The 25,711-nt window shown below is 43.9% G+C and overlaps 1 protein-coding gene across 9 annotated transcripts in view; it reads right to left on the reverse strand.

The window, feature by feature from the left end:
• NTRK2 (neurotrophic receptor tyrosine kinase 2) overlaps positions 1–24,775 on the reverse strand; it is a 343,235-nt gene extending 318,460 nt beyond the window's left edge. For 2 of the 9 annotated variants that reach the window (XM_069474075.1, XM_069474071.1), the window contains exons 1-2: positions 23,395–23,566; positions 22,344–22,918 (exon numbers count right to left, since the gene is read on the reverse strand). In XM_069474075.1, the coding sequence (XP_069330176.1) occupies positions 22,344–22,555 (212 nt within the window). In that variant the 5' untranslated portion in view covers positions 22,556–22,918; positions 23,395–23,566. Of the gene's footprint in view, positions 1–21,150; positions 21,240–22,343; positions 22,919–23,070; positions 23,252–23,394; positions 23,616–24,509 lie in introns of those variants that run through there. The other 7 variants (XM_069474078.1, XM_069474077.1, XM_069474080.1 and 4 more) reach the window with 5 other exon arrangements.
• Between the last annotated feature and the right edge of the window lie 936 nt (positions 24,776–25,711).

The raw sequence follows: 25,711 nt of genomic DNA on the forward strand, positions 1-25,711 counted from the left end.
GAATCTCTCTCACTTACCCCTTCTGGCCCCCCTGGTCCATCAGCAATCTGTCAAGAATCCCTGTTGGCCTTTGCCCATCCTGTTGTGCACAGAATATGCCTTCTTCCTCTCTCTTCCATATGTAGGACTACTGCTAGAACTTCACATATGAGGGCTGTTTTTGCTATTGTTTTTCACACATTTACTATATACTCCAAGACCATTATCTAGTGCCCTAATGGTTGGATCCCATATGCTTAAGGGCTTCTCAATATATTCATCTAAATCTCTCCTGGGACTCTACAAGATCTAAAATACTGCCTGAGTGCTTTGTAGGCAGCACCAAAAATGCTTTTTCCGATCAGAACATTTTTATTACATCCATTGGCAAGCATTTTTTAGCATTTATTGCACTTCTTAAGTTTGTAATTAAGAATTAGAAGGATGGGAGTTACTCTTTGTAGCCACAATTTTATTTTTCTGTTAACATATCTGACCCCCTAAATGTAGGGCTCTTACTCATTGCCTTGCATCTCCATTTCCTGGCACAGAGCTGAGGCTCACAGGATGCATGCTCACTTAGGGCACCAAACAGGTACGCCAACCCTCCACTTCGAGTTATATAATCCCACTGGAAGAATCAGACATATGTACACGTGTGCACAAAAGAGACACAATACTATCAAAATGAAGATTATGATCATATAACATAACTTCACTTATCATGTATAAAATAAAGAAACAAAGTAAAAACAATAATGGAAAACCAATTTTGAAACAAAATTCATCCAATCTAGAAGTGAATCTAGATTACAAGCACACAATGTATTCAAAGTACTTATTTTTTAAATGATAAAAATTAATTGCCCTTGGCAGATGAGCATTTATTTGCCACAGAACCTCTCAGTCTTAGAAATGTAAGACTCTAAATGGCCTCCAAGAATCTTCAGCTGTTCTTGATCTTGGAGGAAGTGAGGCTCTCAGGGGAGACAGTGCTCATTGCCACAAGATGTGATGAGCCAAAAAGAGGTTCCAAGCAGAGTTACATGCACCTGTCTTATGAGGGCATAGTGGAAGGTACTACAAAATAAGATTGGAAATATGATTGGGCAGGTCAGTGGAGGCTTAAATGGAGAAAAGGCATTGAGCTTGAGCCTTGAAGAGCTATCAGAAAGTCAACAGATACAGAATTCAACATAAGCCAAGTCCATACTATTTGTCATCTTGTTTTGCATTGTCACCAAAGCTTCTCCAGTCCTAACTTGACATTCAGAACCTCTACTAACACATTTTTTTGAGGATATACAATTTCCTTTTCTTAGGCTTTACAAAAAGCTTACAGGTGATTTTTGGGAAAAGAAGAGAAAAGAGGTAATTTTAGAAAAAATTCACAGAAATATTTTTGAATTACGGGTTCCTGGAAAGGGTCCTCATCATATTTTAAAAGATTTCACATTTGCTTTAACAACCTATCAAATGATTCCTCTAGGAAATCTTCCCAAGTAACAAAGAGTGGTTTCTAATGCATCTTTTTTTCATGTGTATTAACTTAACAGCGGTATTACTCAAAGAAAAATTTCCCTTTAGCTTAGACTTTATTACCTGAACTGTACTTTGGCAACATGTCAAGATGAAATGGAAAGAGCAGTGAAGACTCCAAATGGTGACTCTTCAAAATGGAACCACTTCCTGCTACCCCAGCCACCCTCCACCCCTACCACCAGATTAGACAGAAAGATGGATAGAAGAATTGATGGGTAGATAGAGATAACTCTGATAAAAGTAAATATAACTCAAATGCCCAGGTTTACAGCCACGGGCTGAGGCATTTCAACTCTGAAAGGATACCTTCTTCCATAAGATTTATTTCAAAGGGAATATAATAATAGCTTCAAAAAGAACTGCCCTTGGTCCATGGGTCCACAGCTAGGCAGCTTCAGTTTCTCAGCAAATATGCTGAGAAAGAGTTTGGAAAGTCAATCCATGAGCAGGTGCTAGTGATATATAAGATCAGACTCTCTTAATCTATAGCTCCTATAGCTCTCTCCTTGAAAGGATGCTTAACCCCAGCTGTGAGGAAATGAATGTAAAGCACCTGAATTTGAAAAGCCTCCTAGCCCACGCCTTTCAGCATCAGCACTCCAGCTTCTTTTTGACCATGACCTTAACTCCCTTTTTATAGAGCGCTAATTGGTGCCAGGAAGGGGGCTACCCCAGGATTGTTTCCTAGCAAAATAATGCCACCAGGAGAGTTTCTCAGAAGAGGAAACTAAGGCCCAGACATGCCAGGTCACATCCCATAGTTGGCAAAACAGGATTTGAACCGAGATGTACCTGCCTCTGAAGTCTGAGCTTGTAGCTACTGTACCACACTGCTAGGACTGTGGACTTGTAAATCCAGCACCTTCAATGAGGAATAATTTCTAGAATTTCTGCATTATGGACCTTCACGAATAATTACAGCCTAAAAACAAAAGTCAACAACAACAACCAAAACGTGAGAACACTTTATAGGATGATCTCCTGTACTACATATACATAGAGCAGTAAGAGGAGATAAATAAGAACTCTTCGGGTTCCTACACAATGCCAAGCTCTGAGAACGGCAGCTTTTTAGAACAGCACAAATACCTTGAGAATTTACGGATTCAAGTGCCTGGAAAACAATAAGCAGTGTGGCGCGAGGGATAAACATACTGCCCTAGCTTCACCTCTTGCTAGCTATTTGACCTGGGGCAAGTCCCTATGCCTCAGTTTCCTTGTTTGCAAAATGGGTAACAACAGTAACTGCCTCACAGGGTTTTTGGGAAAATTAGAAAATGGGTCCACATATGAGGATCTCAATTAGTGTTAATTATTATTTAAAATGAATGAAAGGCCAGGTTTGGTTACAAACTAGCTGGTGAGCTTCCTCTCCAGTGCCCATATCTGTAAGGAAATTTGAACTTGATAATGTCTCAGTTCTCTTCAGTACATAAAGTACACGAAAAATTCCTCAAAATATCGTGAAGAAAAAAATACACTGGATTTCTAAGTGTTTATATAGCATTTTTCTTATCTGTCTCTACTAACAAGGTGATTTCCAATGAGGAATACCACAATTGATGACCAGAAAAATTAATTGTAAAAAAAAAAGTAAGGTTTGCTCTCTACATAAAACACATCAGTCTCCATCAGGAAAATGTACGTTTAATTTGACTTATTAGGATAGCCTCGCAGGCAGGTTTAAGATTGGACTCCAGGCCTATAAATAACGTGATGGGTAAATCTTATAAACTGGTTGACCCCAGAAGTCACAGCAAGCAGCATGGGGTCTGGATCTGGTCAAAAAGGGTGTTCATTTTCTTGAAGAAAATTGTATTAGTCACTAACATTTTAAAATGGGAAGATTTCAGATTTTTAAAATCTGAATTTCCATATTCCCTTAAAAAGACAGAAAGTCCACCAGACTTTGACCCAGCATTTCCTCCTGGCAACCGTCAGCTGCACTGTCCCTAGGGGTTTGGAGCACATTTCAAACTGGTCACATCCCAACCAACCGAAGCTATTTCACTGGCCCATGGGAAGATTTTAGGACACCTGAGTTAATTTTTGCTTGTCTTTTCCTCTGAGACCTCAATGCTCCTAATCTCCTACATTGGCAGGAAATGTGCAGAGACTCCCTAAAATGAGCCTCATCAAATAAAATGACACAGAAGCTACAATAAAAACACCTCACTTTTTAAAAAAAAATTACTTCTACCTGTTTTGGAACCTTTAGAAACTTCCTCTGTAATGAACTAAAACTGACACAGACATAGCTAAGCAAATGTGATACTTGGTACAGTGGTACCAGGAGGAGAAAGGAGGAGTGGGTTTTTTTCTGACAACTTTTTTTGCTTGCAACTAATTTACTTAATATCATTAAATATTTCACATTAGGTCTCAGATCTTTGATAGGTCACAGCAGCCCACCACAGCAAATAGGAAGACTAGTAACTCAACAGGTGCATGACGTGGTTTTACCGTCTTAAACCACGGAGAGTTCCAGGACAGAAACGGTCCTGATACTGAACTACTGTGAAGCAAGTGGCTTAAAAGTTGATGTTTAGCACAGTTTCTATTCGGAGCAGGTGTACTCGAACATCGGTCAATAGAACCACCAGAAACACAAGTCAGCTCATTCAGCGACTTGGGGTGCACACCGCAGCTAATTCATCCTGGCAGGCTCACGAGGTGACCGTTCCTCTCAGGGCTGGAGGCACCGCAGGAGCCTAAGGGAGCTTTGCCTGTGGCTGGGGAGGCCGTCTGGTAACACCTGCTCCTAATAGCTTCCAGGCCAAAACCGTCTCTGCTGCTCTGCGGGGTGGAACTCTGGGGGTTTCAATCAAGCATTTGTCCAAGTTCTGGAGCAGTCACAGGGCTGCCTCCCACCCCACCTCTGCAAGCCTGGATTTCTGCTGGCACCTCTGCAGTCCATCTTTGTACGCAGATGGGGTGGCTTCTACCTGGACCAGCACACAGGCCAGGCTGCTTGGTCTTTATAAAAGGACATCAGCCCCCACCACCTGCTTGTCTGGTTTCCAAAAGATAATGGATCTGCCTTTAACCAGCAACAGAGACTAAAGTTTTGCAGGCTCTGGTCAGAGGGGACAACCTCCAATCATGTGCTGTCCAGCTTCTATCAAGGCCTGGCTCAGGAAAGGACAGGACAGCATAAGAGTCTAAGATTCCGAGTTGTATCAGTGTTATAATTACAGCCCTAGGAGAGGAGATTAAATCCTTGGACCACTTTAGCCTCCTTGCAGAATGGATGTCCTTGTCACTTCCTCTAACTTCCACTGGTTTTCTCAGGAAGAAAATGAAATCTACTTCTGTATTTTTCATACAAGCTGTGCATTACATCACTCATTGTCCCTGCAAAAGAAATTCCTTTCAGAACATAGCGCCAGACAAAGCTGTGTTCCTGTGGAATTAGTAGGCATTCTCCTTCCTAATAATGAGTTTCTCTTTCGCTGCCAGGAAGTTGAGGACAAATGTTGCACTCAGTTACAACAACTATGCCAACCATCAGGGTTAGCTGGAGTTCTTGTCTTTTTTTTTTTTTTTCCTTGTTCCCTCTCATTTTTACCTTATTAACTTTATTATAATAAAATAGTTATCATTTATTCAAATACTGATGATAACTTGATCGTGACATTTCTAATATGCATTCAATAAAAATTAAGAGTTTATTATGAACAATATGCTGATACTATTGAATGACCTCATCCTAGTTGTTTTCAAGAAATGGGATAGTAAATACAATAATTTCACCTATGATTTTTTTTACATTTCAGAGTGAGTGCTCATAAAAAAGTGAAATCTTCTTGAAACTCAATCCAACACATAAATTATCTTTTGTTTTAAATGCCTTTTCCTCTTTCCCTGTTATTTCAAGCCAACCAATGTTCCATTTATGACTCGTGAGGAAGAACCTGCAATGATTAGCCTGGGCCAAAAGAATTCTAAGAAGCATTCAAGTCAGCATGAATCACAGCCGCATATAGTTTCGAAAGCTCTTGGCCTCCAGTCAGGTCAAATCATTCCATACCAAGAGAATTTTTGGAACTAATACTTCTGTTCCAGCTTCAGGATAGATCAAACATGGCACAAGGAAAAATAAGCATCAGGCATAACATCGAGAAAGGAGAATGATTCCAGTGGTAAAATTTTAGGATCTCTATGAAGGTCTGTTTTGATCTTGGCACAATTTTTCAGCCAATATTTATAGGCTGTGGGAGTCAGGAGAGAGATTGAGTGTGAGGGACACTTCCAGTTTTATTTTCAGTGTTTCACTTCTCACGTTAACCTTTAGTTGTTTTTACAGAAGGCTGGGGACTACTTTCTTTGGAGTTAAACTACAAAGATGCGAGTGGACAGGGATCCCAATCATGCATGGTTGTGTAAGGCCACAACAAACGGAGGTTATTTTGCGGAAAGAAAGCATGAATGCATCTAAAAGCCCTAAACAAATCTCTTATAATAATCTTTAATTCAAGGACTATATCACTGTTGAAACAGATGCACATTTTTGAGGTATCTAGAGTAGTCAGATTCATGGAGACAGAAAGCAGAACGGTGGTTGTCAGGTGCTTTAGAGAGGGGTTACGGGTGGTCATTGTTTGATGGGTACAGAGCTTCAGTTTTTCACAATGAAAAGAGTTCTGGAGATGGTGGTGATGGTTGCACAAGACGTGAATGTACTTAATGCTACTGAATTGTATATTTAAAAATGGTTAAAATGGCAAATTTTATGTTACGTTTGTTTTACCGTGATTTTTTTAAGAAAAAAAAAGATGTCTGTGTTTTAAAGGCCTTGCAGTTAAAGAGTGAGGAAGATAGTTAAAAGAGAACATGGGAGTACAAACTGACGGCTAACCTCCAGCGTCCAGGAGAACTGTTAGTAAACAACCTGATAAATAAAATGGGCCAAGACTATCAAACAAACCAAACTTGCGGAACAAAGGCCATGACCTGAATAATAGTGGCTAAATGTGACTCATGATTGCTCAGCATACAAATAGTCAATATTCCAATCAGCTGAGCACACCGGTCCTACAAGGCGAGACTAATTTGCAAACAAGCCAAAGGGCATATGATGGCTGCAATAAAGGGACCGGTGCCCTTTCCATCTGTCCTCTTAGCTGCAACGCCTATTCAGTGCCACACTCAAGGCACAATCTTTTGCTTTCCAGTCCTCCCCCCTACCCCTGCCTTACAGAGTACACTGTCCTCCAAAATATGTTTGAGGATAGACACACACACACACACAAACAGTAGAGCACAACTGTGTCAGGCACTGTTGTAAGCATTTTATGTGCATCAGCTCATTTTAATCTCACAGAAGCTCAATAAGAAAGGTTCTATTTTTGCCCCCTTTCCAGATGGGAGAACTGAGGTACAGCAAGCTCTAGTAGCTAGTCCGAAGTATCAGGGCAGACCACATTTCCTAGTGGAGCTCTTGTTTGTTTGTTTATTTTTTGTACAGAGTCTCTCTCTGTAGCATGGGCTATAGTGCCTGGCGTCCTACCTTAGCCTCCCAAGCAGCTGGGACTATAGGCACATGCCATGACACTCGGCTAATTTTTCTATTTTTAGTAGAGATGGGGTCTTGCTTTTGCTCAGGCTGGTCTTGAACTCCTGACCTCCAGTGATCCTGCGCCTCAGCCTCCCAGAGTGCTAGGATTACAGGCGTGAGCCACTATGCCTGGCCCTAGTGGAGCTCTTAACTCCAAGTAACCCTGTCTTACAACAGGTATCACTCCTCTACACAAACTCCCAAAGAAAAAATTAATTTGTCAATTCACCTGTGCATGGCTACTGGCATGTTCAGTGATTTTTTTCCAATTCATAAAAATAAAAAAAATAGTGAGGAAAGGAACATATTAGGCACAGTTTTTTACAATCCCAGGATTCTCCTAGGGTACCAGTAAACTAGTAAAAAAAAAAAAAAAAGAAAAAAAGAAAAACAAAGTATTCAGCCATAATGAGCTGATTCTTGAAACATTACATTTAAACCCAGACCTTTCAGAGCAAACAATAAAATCCGTATGGGGAAGAGAGAAAGGGGAGAGCTGGCAGCTAACGATGTTTAACAATCCTTGTAAACCACTAGGTACAGATCTATTCTCTGCCCGTGATCTGAATCTGTGATAACATCACAAAGTTTGTTGGGGAAGAGTCCAGCACACGCTGCCCTTGTTGGCAACACGCACCTCAGGCTTGAAGTTCCCTGAAGAGAGGATGGGGTGCCGCGATGGACAAGCCATCTGGAAAGCCTGGCTATCCCACTGCACGCTCCCAGGACACATGCCCTGCACTTGCCCTGTTCCAGAGCATCGTCATAGCTCAAACCCACTGTGAGGCAGAGGCCAGATCCACAAGGCAGGGGCCCAATCAGCCTGGTCCATACTGCCCTTACCTCTGGGCATTAGGCACGGGAACTTTAGAGGTACTCACTCCATACTCCTCCAGCAAGTTCTTCCTCACGAGGCAAAAAGTCCACAGAGCCAATAGGATGCTCCTACCTGGAGATCAAACCCTCCCTTCTTGTCTGCATACCCAGGATCCCAGAATTCCCTCCCCAAGGACCCTGACTCCACTCCCAGGGCATGTGCAGGCCTTTCCCTTGGGTCTATCCTCCTGAGGGGGTACATGCCATGGATGTGCACATCCCGAAACACGATGGTGTGGGGGCAGGGGGAGGTGCCAGGCTGCTGTCTGGAGTGGTATGGACAGAGTTCAGATGTGTAGGCCACACTGTCCACACACCTGTGGCTGCTGAGACAGGTTGGGATGATCTATCTAAGGGCCTCCATTTGTGCCCTTGAAACAGGCCATATGAAAGGAGAGATGGTAGGAGCCAGCCTAATTCTTGTCACCCTAGAAAAGTATGAGCTGGGAAGACATGGTCAAAACATATTTGTTGATTGACTAAATGAATGAATGAATCAATTAATCAATATAAATATATATAAAAGTTAATTCCTGTCCTCAATGTTAGCTATCCATGGGAAAAGATGACTTTGTCAACAGAATGACTCTCCTTTTCTGAACTGTGCATGTACAGAGATACTAAATGCAATGAAAGGACAGCAATGACCGAGGGGATACAAGGGTAGACTTGGAAAGTAAAGGCTCAATAACACCCTAAAGCACCAGGGAGTTCAGCTCCAGAAGACCCTTGTTATTGGTGAAAGAGCAATTCCTTGAAAGGATAAATGAGGTAGCTAAGAAGTTAAATCCCAGAGGCTCACCTAGACCTACCATGAGAGCCAAAGACACAGCCAAAAATAAGACTTCCTCATCAGAGTTAAACATGGCACGTTGGTTCCATAATTCCCATTCCTATTTTAAAATTTAACTTTCAAAATACAAATGGAGTCTAAACCATTTTAATTTGTATATATATTATGAACATACTGTATCGTGTAAACATAAATAAATGAAACATAAATAGATGGTATTTATCTCGAGGGAGAAGTATCTTTGGGGATTATTCAACACAATCTGTTCACCTATAGACTTCCCCACTCTATTTTTAAAAATCTTCCAATCTCATATGTCTATCAGTTGTTTTTTGATCAGTTTTGCAAGCAACTATCAAAACTTCTTGGATGCCTGATAGTGTTAATGATTATAAATATAAAGGAAGCCCCACGAAACATTCCTAGGATCAGCCCATTGGATTCTGATGCAAAGGCACAAAAGTATACTGTATTAGATGATACGTTAAACTGGACCTGACACACTATGTTTTCATACTCCTGATGTTTGCCGTTCTTTGAGAAAAATGAACAGCCTCTATCATCTGCAGTACAAGGAGGATAAATCACATCTCAAATCTCACACCAGAATTGCCTTTTAAGTGAAGCACCATAAATGCAGTCGTAGGGAAAACTGCAATTGATCCATGAGGATATCCATCGTTGGCTATTACAGGACAGAAAAGGCACAAATCTTTCTCATTAGACCTATTTGTTTGTTGGAGATCAGATGTCCCTGGGATGATTTTTCCCCCCCCTGGATCCACCTCTGTTGTCGAGCTTGCCTGGCCTGCATCTCCCTTCATCTGCCGAATGCCCTCCTCCCCGCTCTCTTCGCTGTCCCTCCTTCCTGTTGGATAGTAATCAACCTGCCTCATCAAGGCTTGGCCTTTTTTCCTTTCCACAATCAATCGATTTCTTACTGTGCATGAACTAACATTGTGCATTTTAATTCCATAAAGGTTATTTATATAAACAAACATCTTAACCTGATGACTTGAGAAAACTCATGTCTAGAGATTTACATACTGACGGCCCAGAGACCAACTAATAAATATTCTTATTTGGAATTCTAAATGGTAGGTTTACGAGTGGGGGGGGGGAATGTGCTTGTGTGTGCATATCCACATGTATATACATAACCATAACGTGGAAAACTAGAATGTTGTGCTGGGTGCTGGGAATGATCTGCACACAAGATCCGTATGTCCCTGCCTTCATGCAGTTCCTATTCTAATGGTGTGTACACACAGGTACACAGGCACCCACTGATGGCACTAAGCGACCTTGCTGTGATGGGGAACGCAGGAGGCTGTAAGAGCAGATGGCAGAGGGGAACAGCCCGGATGTGGAGGCAGAAGAAGGGACCTAGTGGCTGATGGCTAAAAGATAAGCAGCAGCTAGAGAGAGGGAGGAGGCAGGGAGAAGGTTCCAGGCTGAGGGGACTGCCAGAGTGAAGCCTGGGAGAGAGTGCGAGCAAAGCTCAGTAGGGCGACTTAAAAGCTCAGAGCGGCTGTATCATGGCATTGAAGAAAGGGAGAGGCAAGAAATGAGGCTTGAGAAATGGGGCTTAAATCTGAGGACACAGGACTTCCAAGACTTTGATATGTAAATGTAATGCCATCTTAATTAAAAACTCCAATAGCAAGCGAGGGAGCCAGGCAGGCAACTCCTAAAATTCATATGGAAAGATCATCATGCAAGAATAGTCCTGAAAATTCTGAAAGAAAAGATTGATGAGTAAGACTAATACTTCAAAAGTAGAAAAAAATGATAATATGAAGATGTGGGAGATGAAAGTTTAATGCTGGGATATAACTAGACAGACTGGTTAATGGAATAGGATAGATCCCCAAATACAAAGATGGACTTCCTACAGAACAAAACTGTTACTCTAAATTAGTGAGGGAAAGATAGAATTATATAATGAATGATGTCAAGATACCTGACAGGCTGATTGGCTATTATGAAAAAAATAATAAAACAATTTCTACATCACTCCTTATATTTTAAAAATCCAGACAGATGAAAGCTGTAAATACAAAAATATGAAATAGTAAAAGTAGTAGAAGAAAATATAGAAGACTTGCTTTATACTCTTAGAGAAGTGAAGAGTCTTCTTAGCCACATTTATAGCACATAAATAAAAAAGGAAATAACAAATTTTACTATAAAAAAAATTTAAGCCAATATGGTGGCTTACATATGTAATCCTACCAATTCAGGAGGCTGAGTTGGGAGGATCACTAGAGGTCAAGAATTCAAGATCAGCCTGGACAACATAGTGAGACCCCATCTCTGGAAAAAAAAAGAAAAACTGACCAGGAAAGGGGGCGCTGCCTAGTAGTCCTAGCAACTTGGGAGGCTGAGGCAGGGGGATCACTCGGGTTCATGAGTTCAACGCAACAGTGAGCTATGATCTCACCACTGCATTCCAGCCTGGATGACAGAGCAAGACTCCACCTCTGAAAAAAATAAAAATAAAAATTTAATTCTGCTTTACAAAAAAATAAAAGAAGAAATATTATAATCCATAATCAACATCAAAAGACAAGCAAAACATTAGGCAAAGAACAAATTTTTTTATTTTTGGAAAAAGCCACTAACCCAATAGAAAAAGACAATAGCTAAGGGATACGACAACATCATACAAATGACCTTGATACATGTAAAGACTTTCAATCTGAATCAATTACAGAATTGCAAAAAAACAATCCAGATACTATTTCCCAGGAATGTGATTGACAAAGGTCAAAAGGTTTGATAAGGAATATTGGCTTAGCTGTAGAAAAGCAAGCACTCCCAGTTTGGGTGGGAGAATAAAATGATGTGGCCTCTTTGTAACACAACTTGGTAATACCTGTAAAAAATCAGGAATTTTGCAAATGTCCTTGCAATTCATATCATAGGAACTTTTTCCAAAGGTAAAATCACGCATGCGTGCAAGAACTCGCACACCAGGAAGCTGGTTAAAGTAAAGTCTCTTCATCCAACGGATTACTGTGGGTCTGGGAAGAAAATAAGGTCCATGTACATACACTGATCTAGAAACATATTTAAGATGCATTGTTAAGTGAAACACCACCACGATGTAGAATGGTGCATATAGCATACCCTCATTTATGTACAAACAAAAAAGACATTTATATGTGTTATATATGTAAATAGACTATTTCTGAAAGGAAACTGAAATCAGCAGTTTGCTACTGGAGAGGGGGCTACGGGATTGGAGAGTTGGGGTACATGGTTGGAGGGAAAGTAACTATTCATTATATACTCCTTAGTGCTATTTGAATTTTTTATCACATTCAGATATTATTTTTTTTAAAAAGCTAATTACTAATAAAATTCCATGCAGTAAAATTAATGCATTTCAGAGAAAAGATGTGCAAAATCACTTTAAAGAATTTGAAAGGCTCCCAGGCTTGAGAAGGCTTGGCTAAAGGCACTAACTAACCTTTCCAAAGGAAAGAATGCATCCATCAGCATTGGTGCTGGGCAGTGAATGAAGGAGAGAAAAAGGAGTGTCCATCCAGGGACACAGGTCTGGGCCAAAGTACTTGAAGTTCTACATTCCCTTTGTGAAGGCTCTCCCATTATGGAGATGGATGCCTCAGGCAAGCTTAGCTTAATGCCATTTAACATTTTAAATGCAGAATTAAATGCCCTTGCTCTAATTCCAAGATCACCAAGCAGGCTTCCAGTTACAATTTGTTCTTTTTTACAGAGCTGCTGGTGTAGAAAGAGACTGTTATGCTTATCTATGCATTCTGGTCCATGTAATAGTTATACGCCTCTTTATATAGCAATATAGTGACAATCTGGTTCTATTTTTAAAAAACTAAAACAAAAATAAACAACTTTTGACTTTATTTTAAGAGACATGAGGAGCCACAGGGCAACTATAAGCAGTGACATGATAAAATCAGCATTTTGTAAAGACTCGAGCTACAGCGTGGCACTTGGGCAGAGAGCAGACAAGACTGGAGGCAGGGATGCAAAGTAGAGAGCTGCTGCAGCGTTTTAGGCAAAAGATAACAGTGGCAGGAATTAAATTCTTTTTACCTAAGTATTTATTTGATGTTTGTTTCCCTCCCAGGCTGCAAACTTGGTAAGAAGAGACCAAGTCTTTCTAGCAGTCTTTCTCACACGTCCCCGGAGACTCAATCAATATTTGTTGAAAGAAAGAATGAATGAATAATGGCAATAGGGATAAAAAGAATTGGATAAATTTAAGAAATATTTAGGGAAATGAATCCACAAGACTTAATAAGTGAGTGGCTTATATTGCTGAGTGGACAGTGGGCCATCCGTTAAGATAGGGAAGACTGGAGATGGGTTTGGGGCAGTGATGATGAATTTGATTTGGAAATGTTAAGTGTGACACACTCTCCCATATCCAAGAGGGGTGCTGAGTAGGCAGTTGAGTATCTGAGTCTGAAGCTCATCACCAATAACTGATGGGGAAAGAGATTAGGACATCACCAGCATGACGAAGGTAACCGAAGTCAGGGATGAGGATGACATAGCCCAGGGATAGCCCAGGAAGAGAAGCAGCCATAGGACAGAAGCCCGAGGAACATCTGCTTTTAAGGTCAGAGCAGAGAAAGGGAAACCCACTAGTAAGGCGGAGAAGTAGCAGCCAGAGAGGGAGAGAGAAAACACAAGAAAAGCATCACGACACCAATGCCAGAGGAAAAGGAGGGAGTGGGAAATAGAGCCAAGTTCTGCTAAGAAGTCAACTAAGACAATGACAGAGAAATATGCCCCATGAAGGTCTTTGGGGACTGTTATGGTGTGAGTTTGATGAAGCAGTGGCGTGAGCCTGGATTAGAAGTGAGGAAACACACAATGAGTACACATCAGTCTTCTAAGATCTGGCTTTGAGGGGAGAGGGGAAAGGGCAGTGACCTCAGTCAGGGGCAGGAAAAGAGGGAGGGAATAGCCAAAAAGGAAAATGTTCCTAAGATGGGAGAGACCTGGTCCTGCTGATCTGAAAATGTCAAATGGTAGAAAGAAACTGAAAATACAGGTAAGAGAGGAAAAGCCACTGATAGAGAAAAGTTTAAGAGGATGAGTTAAGAGGTTGGGTGATTAGCTTCAGCTAAAAGGCACTCTAGCCCTTCCATCGTAACCGAAGAGAAAGGTGGGTTGCAGATGCAGGCAGCTTACTCTAATGCAATATGAGTGGATGTAGCCACAAGAATATAAAAAATTATTTGACAGAGAAAAAATAACAACTGTCACTGTAGGAGGTAAGAATTAGGAATTGCTCACATCCAATCTATACATCAATGCCTCCCATTGTGGGGAGTGATTGGATGTGTAGGCATCTGTGTCTCCCACTAGATATAAACTACTCAGGGTTCCTTACCCCAGTGGAGTGCACTATTTTTCTGCAGTGTCCCATGTCCTCACTAACACTAGTGGAACTGAACTAACATTTGCCTGGAGTTTGAGTTAGATGGCAGCCAACCCACATGACAATCGGGAAACGTGATAAGCTATTCCAGTTAAGATGAAAAAAAAACTTGATGAGCAGAAAGACAAGATTTGATGTTGGTGAAAGCTTCTGTTCTGGGGGTCACAGGAGGTGGAGACTGGCTAGAGGCTGGGAAGTTGAAGATCAAGGTGCCAGCAGATTCAGTGCCTGATGAGGGCTTGTTCCTCACAGATGGCACCATCTATGTGTGTCCTCACATGGCAGAATGGACAAACAAGCTATCTCTGTACTCTTTTATAAGGGCGCTAATCTCATTCTGCCCTCATGACGTAGCCACCTCCCTAAGGCCCTACTTCCCAACACTGCCACACCGGGGATTAAGTTTCAACATAGAAATTTTGGAGAAACGCAAACACCTCGTTGCACCAGGGGTGCAAGAGAAACATCCAAGGAGCAAAATCTTCCATAACATTCTTTGAGTTTGGGGTGGTAGCAACAGAGCTTTTAAGTGAAACTGGGAGCAAACCAAAAACTGTGTTCTGGTTTCAGCTTTTTGTTTTGGTTTGGTTTTTGGAGAGAGGCACTTTTTTAAAAATCATACCTTACCAGGGAATTTAGAAGCCATCATGTCAAGCTCTCTTGCCCAGCATGCCCCACCCCTGCACACACATTGCACAGAAGAATAAGCCACTTGCGCCACAGTGAGCAAGAGTCAGAGAATCCAGGCACAGGCCTCTGCCACCTTGCAGCAAGAGACTCTGGGGTACATGACATAGAAACAGCTCTTGTTGCAAAGATTGGAGTTTAAAGGGTCCTATCTCACTCTCCAGTTTCTCTTCAGATTGAATAAATCTTTTGCCTTTGAAAGGGTCCTATCTGTTTAAATTGTACTATACTGCAGAGGTGGAAACTGAAATTCCAGTATCTTTTGGTTTAGATTGTATTCTTCATTTATGTTGAGAACTGATCAAAGAATCAGAAGACAGACACAATGAGCCTCTAGTAGCCAGGTTGGCTAACAGGGTCAATGCACTAACATTCAGCTCCTTCACTTGGAGAAGATGGTCCACCAGGGCCTGGCTGACAGAAATCCAGAATGATGAAAACAAAATTAAAAGGATAGTTTAAGGAAGCAAACTCTTAATTATTAGGAAAATTCTACAACTCAAGATAATTAAGTCAAAAGGATCACATATAGTGGAGTTTTATACATAGATTTATATATTGACAGACACATGATCTATACATACGTATATTGTTCTGGTGTGTGTACATGTCTATGTACAATTCTTGGGATATGAAGATTACAGGAAAGGATAGGGTGCTAAATAGCAACTGATCCTTATTTGCCATAAAAAAGAAACTATATATGGTGTGTGATTACTAATCTTTTTATTTTCTGTGAGAAGATGCCATATTACAAAGGCTCCCAAATCCCTTATCTCCTAACGGTACCAGACTGCCAAGGAGCCGAACCGGAGGGGAGAAGACAGAAGAAAGACATGAGAGGAGGCCTCAGTCCACTTCTCTCCCACTGCCATGAAGTTTAACCTGTAAACATGTATTTAAATCTCTAGACCTCTCCTAGGATTTCCTGAGCTCTCGAGGCCAAGTTTGGGCAACTAGGTTTAAGCACAGGGGCCCTAAGTGAGACACCGGGCAGGATTCTACACCTGTTCGTGCTCTGTTCGACCAGAGAGCCCGGGCAAACTCATTAACCTGACAGTCCCCCAGAAGTGGCCAAGAGTGTCCCAGCTACGTCAGACTGAGGTCCGAAGCCTAAATAAGCAGATGTCTGTAGAGGGCCTTTCAGGTCCCGGGGAGAAGTCCTTCATGAAACCTGAAGTATGTCTTGGAAGTGTGCTCGGACTGGAGAAGTCTCAGAGCAGGGCATGAACCACACACAAAATGGTAGCTGAATGGGTTCTGGGCCAACAATCCTCAAGTTTGCCCACATCGCAGTCTCAGGGCACTGAGAAGGCACAGGAAGAAAGGAGTGTGGAAAAATATGCTCTTTCCTGGGTGATAACACAGGCTTTATGTAGCGGGCTGTGGGTTCCCCCACCTACATGAGCACGCTGACTGTGGAGAGGACCCTGGGGCAACCGCCTGGGTGCTACTCAGTCTTCCCTGCCCTCCCTCCAACCCCCACCCGCCAGGATGGCCCAGGCACAAGGTCAGCAACCCTCACTGCTGCCAGCTCATGAAAGCTTTTCTCTGCAGCCCAACTTTCGTGTATGAATTGCCTAGAGAAGGGGAACAATTGAAATTTAAACACACACACACACAAACACACACACACATAAACCAAACAAAAATGTATTTGTTCCTATGTGAAGACAAGTCTATTGCTTTGGGATCAGTAGTTCATGTACTTTTTCACTACCTGGTCTCTCGCAGATATGAGTTTGTACAGACTTAGCCATACTGAACTTGTTTTCCCACTGCTGATGCTTCTAGAATGGTAGGCTGGAGTTAGGTGCTCAGTCTGAGAACACAGAACAGAGGGGAGGCACCCTAAAGCAGAGGCCGTGGCATTTATTTGGATCCTAGGAGAAAGAGCTTCCAGTCCCCACAATGCCTTTAATGAGTCAGTCTTAAGTGACTCTCTTCACTGCCCTTGGTTTTTGCAAAGAGCAGGTTGCAGCAGATCATTTCTAAGGCCCCTTCTCTTTCTGAGGTCCTGACTCTAAGTGACTCCTCTGAACCCTGTGACCTTGAACTCATTAGTCCAGTACTAACATGCCCTCAGCCTTGTTAGCAGCTCAGATTTAAAAAGATGTGGTTTGGGGGAATTCAGAACAGACACTGAAAACATGCCCACATGACACTCTGACATCGGAGGCCTTCAGAGGCACACCCTGCTAGACTCTGAGCACCTGGCACCACCCTCTTCCTTTATAGCTGGTGTGTAAACTGCATTATCTCCAAAACTAAAGCTTTGGGGAACTTTAGAACCTGGAAAAACTTGTCTGAACATCAGATCCAAAGCCCTCAGTTTACATCTGACAAGTTGAGGCCCAGAGACATCAATGGGCTGATTCAAGATCCAGTAACCAGTTAATGTCAACTGCTGGGATGCACTTCCAGATCTCCTGACTCCGGCTTCCCACGATGTACTTTAAAAAAATGTACAGAAAGAACTTAGTATCTGTGCATTACTTTTCTTCACAGGGTTTTTTATAACTCCAGGAGCATTCACTCATCCATCTCCCAGATCAATACAACTTCCCAGTCCTTTGGACACCCCAGAGAGCAAAGTAAGTGGTGAGCAGGCACCCAGTTACATGAGATCTTGCTTTTTTAAATGGAAATTGATCAGCAATAAAATGTAGAGTTAAAATTATCAGAACAGTGCAAGGCTCAGATCTCTGCCATTTGAGGCTGGGGGCGGGGGAGATTTGTGTTTTAAAATAGCTTGACGAAGTAGATTATGAAAATGATCAATCAACTATTAATAATCCAAGATTCAGGGTTGTTTTATCACTCCCTCTCTCTCACATACACACATCAAACAAGTAAAAAGTTTGCCATGCCTAAATAATCCCTCCCCCAAATCCTCTTATTGATTTATAGGCATCAAGAAAGACCAAAAATTGACATTGCTTCAGGGGGCAACCGATTGAATGCTACATCCTGCCCCGTAGCTTCTGAACCTATAGGAAGCTCTCTAGAGAAGTGGTAAAGTTAGCCTACAGGATAATGCCGGTGCATGGTATTCAATAATGGTTTGATAATGCTTCTTTGCCCAACAGGCAAGATGAGCAATGAGTTAAAACTGGAGGCACTTTCCCAAGAGGGAAAAAAAAAGGAAAAGAAAAAAGAAAAGAAATTCAATTCCCCTTCCCCAGCTAAACAAAAACTCTAGGTTTTATACTTCTACGACCTAGATATAGTCAAAGAGATCATGCAGAATGTTCCTAGGGAGAAAAAGATCTCAACTCAGCTGTTCAGCCAACTTTTCAGCTTAGAAAACATCTTTACAAGGGAATATTGAAACAGACACAAACAGAGGTTTATGGGATAGAAACAGTGAAAGACCTTAAACAGACCTAAACTCAGCACTAGGGAGCTGTGGCCACATTGCTTCAACTTCCCATTACTTATTTGTGAGAACATATAACCCAGGCCCTTCTCTTAACTCCGGCATTCTGAATTCCCATTAGGAAATATCGCTTTTCAGAGAAGAGAAAAAGCAAACACATTTTCCTATATAGTAAATGATGGGTGATGGAGGGGGAGGTGGAAGAGATAGGGTCAGAAGGGTCATGGGGCTTTTCCATTGTTTCACCCAGAGTAACAAAAGTCTCCATATTACAGAGACTGAAGATATGAAACTGAAAAGGGTCCACCTGGTTGTGCCGAGCTGAAGTCTGTAAATACCTACACTATGAAGACAGCATGTTTTCAACTCCAGCTTGCAAGCTGTATTAAATAATGAATGGTGTAAATTAGACTGCCTTATTTATTAACAAGCCCAGTGTGGATTATGTAACCACCCTCCAAATTTAAATACATGGTTCTTAAATGCATATAAAGCACAATCCAAAGTTCTAGAACCCCCAACAGAAGAGCTGAGAAGTAAATACCACAGTAATAAAAATTGATGCCTTTCACTGAATCTTTGCAAATGCCAGGAATTTTTTTTTAAGTACGATTAATTGCAATGGCAAAGATTATTAAGGTGAGAGGGCCAAAATCAATGTATTAATGGCATAACATTACAGCTGCTTAACCAGCAGTAACAATAAATTGCACATAGAGGCTCTGAGAGTAGAAGCTGAAAATTCTATTTATGTTGTGCTAGGAGGAAGAATACTAGACTTGTCTCCAAATATTACCCTCAAATCAGAGAATACCACTCAAGAAATTCAGAAAAATATCTCTCTTTGTCTTCATAAAACATGTGCAATGTAAAAATGCATACTCTTCCACAACAACGTAGATATACTTAACACTACTGAACCGTAAACTTAAAAATGGTTAAGATGGTAAATTTTAGGTTATGTATTTTTTACCACAGTAAAAAAAAAAAAAAATGCATTACATATTTTGACCATGCCTTTTCCCACTTGGGTGAGACAGAACTTGTCCTTTGCAATGCACTTTGGCATTTGATGCAACTGGGACTTCAATGGCTGGTTACATAATTCCAACAACAGGCTTCACTCTTGAATTCCATTATATGTGACACTGATAGTGTTTTTAAATCTATTTTAACACTGCTGTGGTATAACCATTTCCAAATAACAGGAGCTGCCACTTAGCAGTGCAATGTTGGGCAGGCGTGATATATATCTATAGATAGAGAGATATAAATCTGGATATATCACAGTAGAGGGTAAAAAGTATGGGACAGATACTATGGTGGGAAGATTTTTAATAAAACAGGTTCAAACAGGAACTCTGAAAATAAAATGTCAGCTTAGCTTAACATACACATAAAAACAAAAATATCCTACTGCTTAATTAATCTATACATATATCTTTAAAATTTCTTCTATTTGCATCCTCAGAACCCTATGGGCCCAGGGGTTTAATATACAGATACTGAAACATACACCATTTTTAAATGATGTGGTAAACTGTTGCTTCAGCAACTTCTGATCACAGTTTACTTTCAGTATTCCTGTTTTTTAAAAATGGAAATGCGTAACTTCAGGTTCCCACCATTAAACTAGAACTTTAAAACAGGTTATTTAGGGAATGCCACTGGGTCTAATAATAAAGTAAAAGAAAAAGTGTAATTTGGTTCCAACTGTAGCTGGTATCCACTGGCCGAGAATGTAAGAGCTACTCAAGCAAATATTAATATGTAAGAAAAAGAACACAGATGGTATCACATAGGATGAGAGTGAAAAAGGGCATCTACTAATGTCATTTTAAGACCAAAAAAGCAGAATTCAAAATAATTATACAAAGCGCTTTCCAAACAAGTACTGTGATACGTTTTACAGATAAAGACACCAGGGCACAAATTGGCTGGGCTCAAACAGAGCTGAGGGACAGAGTAGAGAAATGTACCTTTTCTCAGAGCTCATATCTACTCAGCCTAATATTACTAACCTAATTCCCTGCCCTTAACACTTAGCCTTACCCCTGCACTCTCCACTCCCCCAATCCCAATGGATTTTCGAATAAAAAGGGGGAAAAAATAAAAGTAGAAATTAGGAGTGCCATGACTGAATTAATAACTGTGACAAATGCTTTAGTCAATATATTTAAAAAATCCACTTAAAAAAGCCTGAAAATCAGAACCTGCCATTTGATATAAAAGAAGCAACAACAACAATTAAGAAAGCTCTGCTCAAATCTATTGATTTCATATATATTGGGCAGCCACAAGGGTTTGAAATAATAATTTTTTAAATTTAAAGATAGCTTTATTTTCTTTTTCACAGGTAGTGGTTTTAAACAAATCAAAGGGGAAAAAATTAAAGTGCAAATGATCATCCCTATCTTATTTCTTTCTTCATTATATGCACTTATCATCTAGTACAGAATTTAAAAATAACCCCCACCCCACACACACACACAAACAGTGTCTAACTGTATAGAGGCACTCCCCATGGTCTCAAAATAGTCTGAAGGGCTCCGAATTCCATATGGTCTCCTCCATCTGACTACTGATGCCCCATCTTGTGAAAAAGACAGATTCTGACAAAAGGCCACAGACACTTTGGACCAGGCTGGTGAGCCTGGACCAGCCCAGCACAGGCCTAACACAGTGGGAGCCCTACCCACCCCTCCTCTCCGGCTCTGGCTCCTGCTCTCCCTGCCAAAAAGATTGAGATCTTAGCATCCTGGACTCAGCCCGACAGCTGGCTGCTCCCAGCACATCTCAGCCATGCTAGGCCTGCACAGCACCCCCTGCCCTGGCCTTCACAACGTGAACATCAGCAGCAGAACAGGCAACAGAGACTAAGAAGGTCTCTTACTTACATTAAAAAACAGGTTATCTCGGTCAACTACGTTGGCAGAAACATGGTTGTGCGTTTTCTGTGTTGGGGTGGGGGGGGAGATGCATGCGCACTCGACAACCGGAAGGCCACAGCCCAAGCCTTACTTTCAGGGCTGCCTATCTCAGTGTCAAACACTATAAGCAAAACTGGGAAAAACTTTGCCTTACAGTCCTCCACAGGCATGAATAAAATCTCATGTAAATGAAATGGATGAAATGACAAAGTCCCTAGGAAAAAAATAATAACACCTCCAGCAGAGGTGGCACAGGAATGGTAGAGAAAGGACTTGCTGGGTAATGTATTTGTCATTAGGCATCAGAAGAGGAGAACAGAAATACACAGTTCTGCTTCTCCACCAAGCCAGCTCAAATCCAGGGACATAAGGGTCCAATGTTAAAGCCAGCATTCACCAGAGTACTATACACTGCTCTATCATCCAACCTAGTCCAGGGAAATTATTCATTCAATGGGCAATTAAGATTTATAATCCAAATGGTCTCAAAATCATATCTCTAGGAAGTCAAGTCCAAATTAAATCAGACTAGGCTTTTAGGCTTCCAGTGATCACATTTTCTCTTTTGAGCGAGTGCATTTCAACACTCAGAACTTCTCCTCTTACAGATCATTTTCAAGGCCATCTCTGGATGCAATCTTCTAAGCAAAATCTGATATATAAAATGAAAAGGGAAATTGGTTAACTCTAAACCTCAGAGAAATATGTTAAGGGAGAGACTCTCCCTGCCTTCAACAGATTTTGGAAAGTTAATTATTTTAACCTCCTTTCTAGTAATTATTATTGGAACTTCTAACACAACATACATATAGTACTTTATAAAACAAAAATATCCAAAATTAAGTTACTGCATACAGGCAAGCCTAAAGCACACCCAGCAGAGCTTTGAAATCTAAAAAGCATATCAAATTCCTTGCCCCCCACCACACATATTATTGGCACATATATTTAAAACTTATTTTAAAGTGTCACACTTCTCCCAGCGCTGGCAGCCCCAAGCCAGTGAAACAGGTATGGGACTGACGGCTCAGCCCTGTATCTCTTCTCCTGACTTCTCCCCGCACTTGGGACAACAATCGCTTCCAGGACCTACCCACCTTGGCCAGCCCGGGCCTTAAGGGTGAAGAGAAAAAGAAGGAGGGAAAGCACCAGGAACTCACATTTCCGTGATGTTCTCAGGGTCTGCAAGGTGAGGCTCCAGCCTCGGAAATGCCACGATGCCAGGAGAAGGGTCGCTGCACCAGATCCGAGAGACGCTGCATGTGCAGGACGTGGGGCAGGCGAGAGCGGCCCTCCAGAAGCCCGCAACCAGCCAGCAGAAGCCCCAGAGCCGCGCCATGGCGGGTCCACGCCACCTCGTCCAGGACGACATCTCTAGCCGCCAGCGCCAGCCGGAGAGTGTGTCCCCGCGCTGCGCCGGCCGGCCGGCTTCCTCCACCTGTGCGGGGAGGCCTTCCCCGCGTTTGCAGCTCTCTCGACTCTTCGCTGCTTGTCGCGGCCGCTCAGAGTCCAGCGTGTCGGAGGATGAGCCGGTCCCGGGCGGAGGGTGTTCGGGCGGGCTGCACAGTTCACAGCGATCGGGGCATCGCGGGCCGCTTCACAGGGGGCGCTACCGCCTCTCCGAGCTCCGCCGCGGCCGTCGCAGCATGGCCCGGCGCGCCGGGCGCTGCCCGGGACTCTCTGAGGCGCAGGCTTCTTGCTAGAGGCGCACAGGGATCCGGTACACACCTCGAGGCTGAGGACAAACAGACACGCGTAAGACTGAGCGCAGGACCCCGAACGCCACTAACTGGGGCACTCTCCCTCCGCACTCGCCTCACCCCCACCCGACCCCAGCCGGGAGACTGGATGGATGAGTGCCCAGTTCCGGCCCAGGAATCAACTTGCCCCACGCCTGTGGAACCGCCAGTGTGCCCACTCTCTCTCTCTCCAAGCCTGAGGCCAAGGGAGAGGAGGTAGGAAAAGGGTCCCCGAGACAGAATTCCACGACACATGCTGGGCGGAGGACCCTTTAAAGGGGGATGCGGAGACTGTTGGCGGCTAGGGCTCCGCGACGGGGCCGCCGAATGATGCTGCAGAATCCGCCACCGCCGCCGGGCGCGGGGGGCGCGGGCAGGTGGCGCGGCACGTCCCACCTGGGGAGCAGCCGCGGCTGCCCCAGGGGGGACAGTGAGGGCCGAGGCAACCGAGGGTACTGTCTGCGCTGCTCACCCGGGCTCCGGCGCCTCACGCCCGCCGGCGGCGCCTGGGTCCAGGCTCCTGCTGCCGCCGGGGACCGAGCGCGGAGAGCGCGAGCGAAGGAGCGAGCGAGGCTCCGGCTCCAACCCAATTCCGGGAGCCGCCGCCGCCGCCGCCGCCGCCGCCTCTGCTACTGCTGGCGAAGTGACGTGAGGGCTGACGCAGAGCAGGGGCAGAAACTCCAGAAAATTAGTCTGAAATCCAAAAACACACACGCTCATACACACATAAACCCATAACACCCTCCAGACAAAAGCAACAGGGAGGGGAGGGGAATCTGGGGGCGAGCGGGGAGGAGGGAGGCATCGGTGCCACTGGCCAGAAGCAGACAGCAGCAGCATGTGGGAGTTCACACACGCGCGCACACACACGCACACATCCTGGCCGTGTAGACACGAGCGCGCGTGCGTGTGTGTGTGCATTTAGATCCAGGTACCTCTGAGATGAACCGTTCCGCTGCTTGACGCCTCCTGGTCCCTAATTCACACCACCGTCTCTTCTACCATCGCAGCAGAGGCTGTCTCCCTTTTTGAAATAGAAACCAGGCTTGGTTCAGCTCTGAAAAATGCGCTGATTCTTATTATAGGAATCCTCCCTCCCCTCTCGCTCCCCGTTGCGTTCTCCTTTCCCACCCTGCCTAAAAGGGAGGGCGAGCTATCCTAAAAATAAATAAATATTGTAAACACCAAAACGTGTTCCGCATTGGTAATCAAGGATCACCGCCCCCAATCCGGGCCACCTATTTGGGGATCAGTGGTTTTGGAGGGTTTTCCTGTTGGTGTTTTTGCAGGGTAAAGAGAGTCTCCAAACACACTCTAGCTCTCTAAGTGGGTCTTTTTCCTGCTGGGTTTTGCCATCACACGCCGGGGAAATAGAGACATGTGAGGGGAAGGGAGCGCGCTGACGCGTATTGGGTTCTCTAAATGCGCGGCAGGGCAGCAACCCTGGGCTGTCCGATGTGTGGCGCCGCATCATTTTTCTCTCATTCTTTAACCTGGCAGGACGCAGCCATTCCCAGATCACAGCTTCACTCCCCGCGACGCCCACCCCCACGCGGGGCACCCCGAGCCCTTGCTCCCCTGCCGTACCTTGCGCGTGTTCATGTGTGCGCGGGTGTGCGCAAACGCGTGCCCTGCGCCCGCGCTGCCCGGAGCACGTTATGCATCCAGCTACCAAGAAACCTGGCGCGGGCAGAGCCTCGGGGTCTCACTAGGGACAAATGAGGCGATCCGAGAGGGTCGGGTGACAAACCGTAACTGCTCTGCGGGCGTAGTTAAATGATGGCTGCGGGGCATTCGCAAGCCTTGTCTGAGAATCCGTCTTCCCATGTGCGGCTCGGAGAGTCTGTTTTTCCGCAGTCATTTAAAAGGGAACTGGGAACATGCACCGCAGTGCCTGACACTTCCGAGGGCTCTGGTGCCCCCGCGCGGGCAGAGAGTGCCCGGCACGCTCCGGAGCACCAGCCCACCGCCGCGGTCGCCGCGGGCACTGCGCTGGGGGCGCGCTCTGGCGCCAGATGCGCAACCAGCGGCGCCCTACGCGTGCGCGTCCCTGCCCGGCCGGTGAGCCGCTAGCCTGAGGCTCGCCGAGCTGCTGCTGGGGAAAAAGGCTGGCGGTCCTTCCGCTCGAGAGAAGGCAATGGGCTGGAGTCTTGTCCAAAATATAGTAATGGTCACCGATCTGCCCGCAGAGGCTAAGGATGGGAAAGATCGGGAAACCGAACGTCAGCGTGAATGCTCAGATCTAGGCTACGCCTTAAATATTACAAGGGGAACGTAAAGCATGTAGTGGAGCTTTTGTACAGACCCCAGGCACGGAGGGTAACCGTGAGATTCCTCGGGCAGCACCCAGAAATGTCGCAGCAGGCCCGAAGACGAGGCCAGTAGGTCGGCCTCACCATTGTCACCAGGGTGTGATACGAATTGGGTGCTGAATGGCCAGGCTGAAGTTTGTTCCTCGGCTTGGCCTCCATCCTCTGCTGGGTGAGGACGTGCCAAGGAAGGTAAGCCAAGGGCAAAAATGTCTTGGTCCAGGATGCACAGTAAAACTCCGCATGTCTTGCCAACGTCCTTTAAGTGGAGAAGCCCCTGCGGAACACTTGAGGGAGAGCTGTGTGCATAATTACCCACATCGCTTTCACACTCCCCACGCTCACCCCATTTTTTCTCAGAAATGGCCCATTTGCGCCCTAGTGGCTGCAGAGTGTCAATGCAGCGTGCAGACAATCGGCAGTTTTAGAGAGGTTTGTAGACCAGAAGATTCTAATTATGTTGGAATATTTGTAGATTTG

This window comes from Eulemur rufifrons, chromosome 7, assembly GCF_041146395.1.
Source record: "Eulemur rufifrons isolate Redbay chromosome 7, OSU_ERuf_1, whole genome shotgun sequence".
Lineage (NCBI taxonomy): Eukaryota > Metazoa > Chordata > Mammalia > Primates > Lemuridae > Eulemur > Eulemur rufifrons.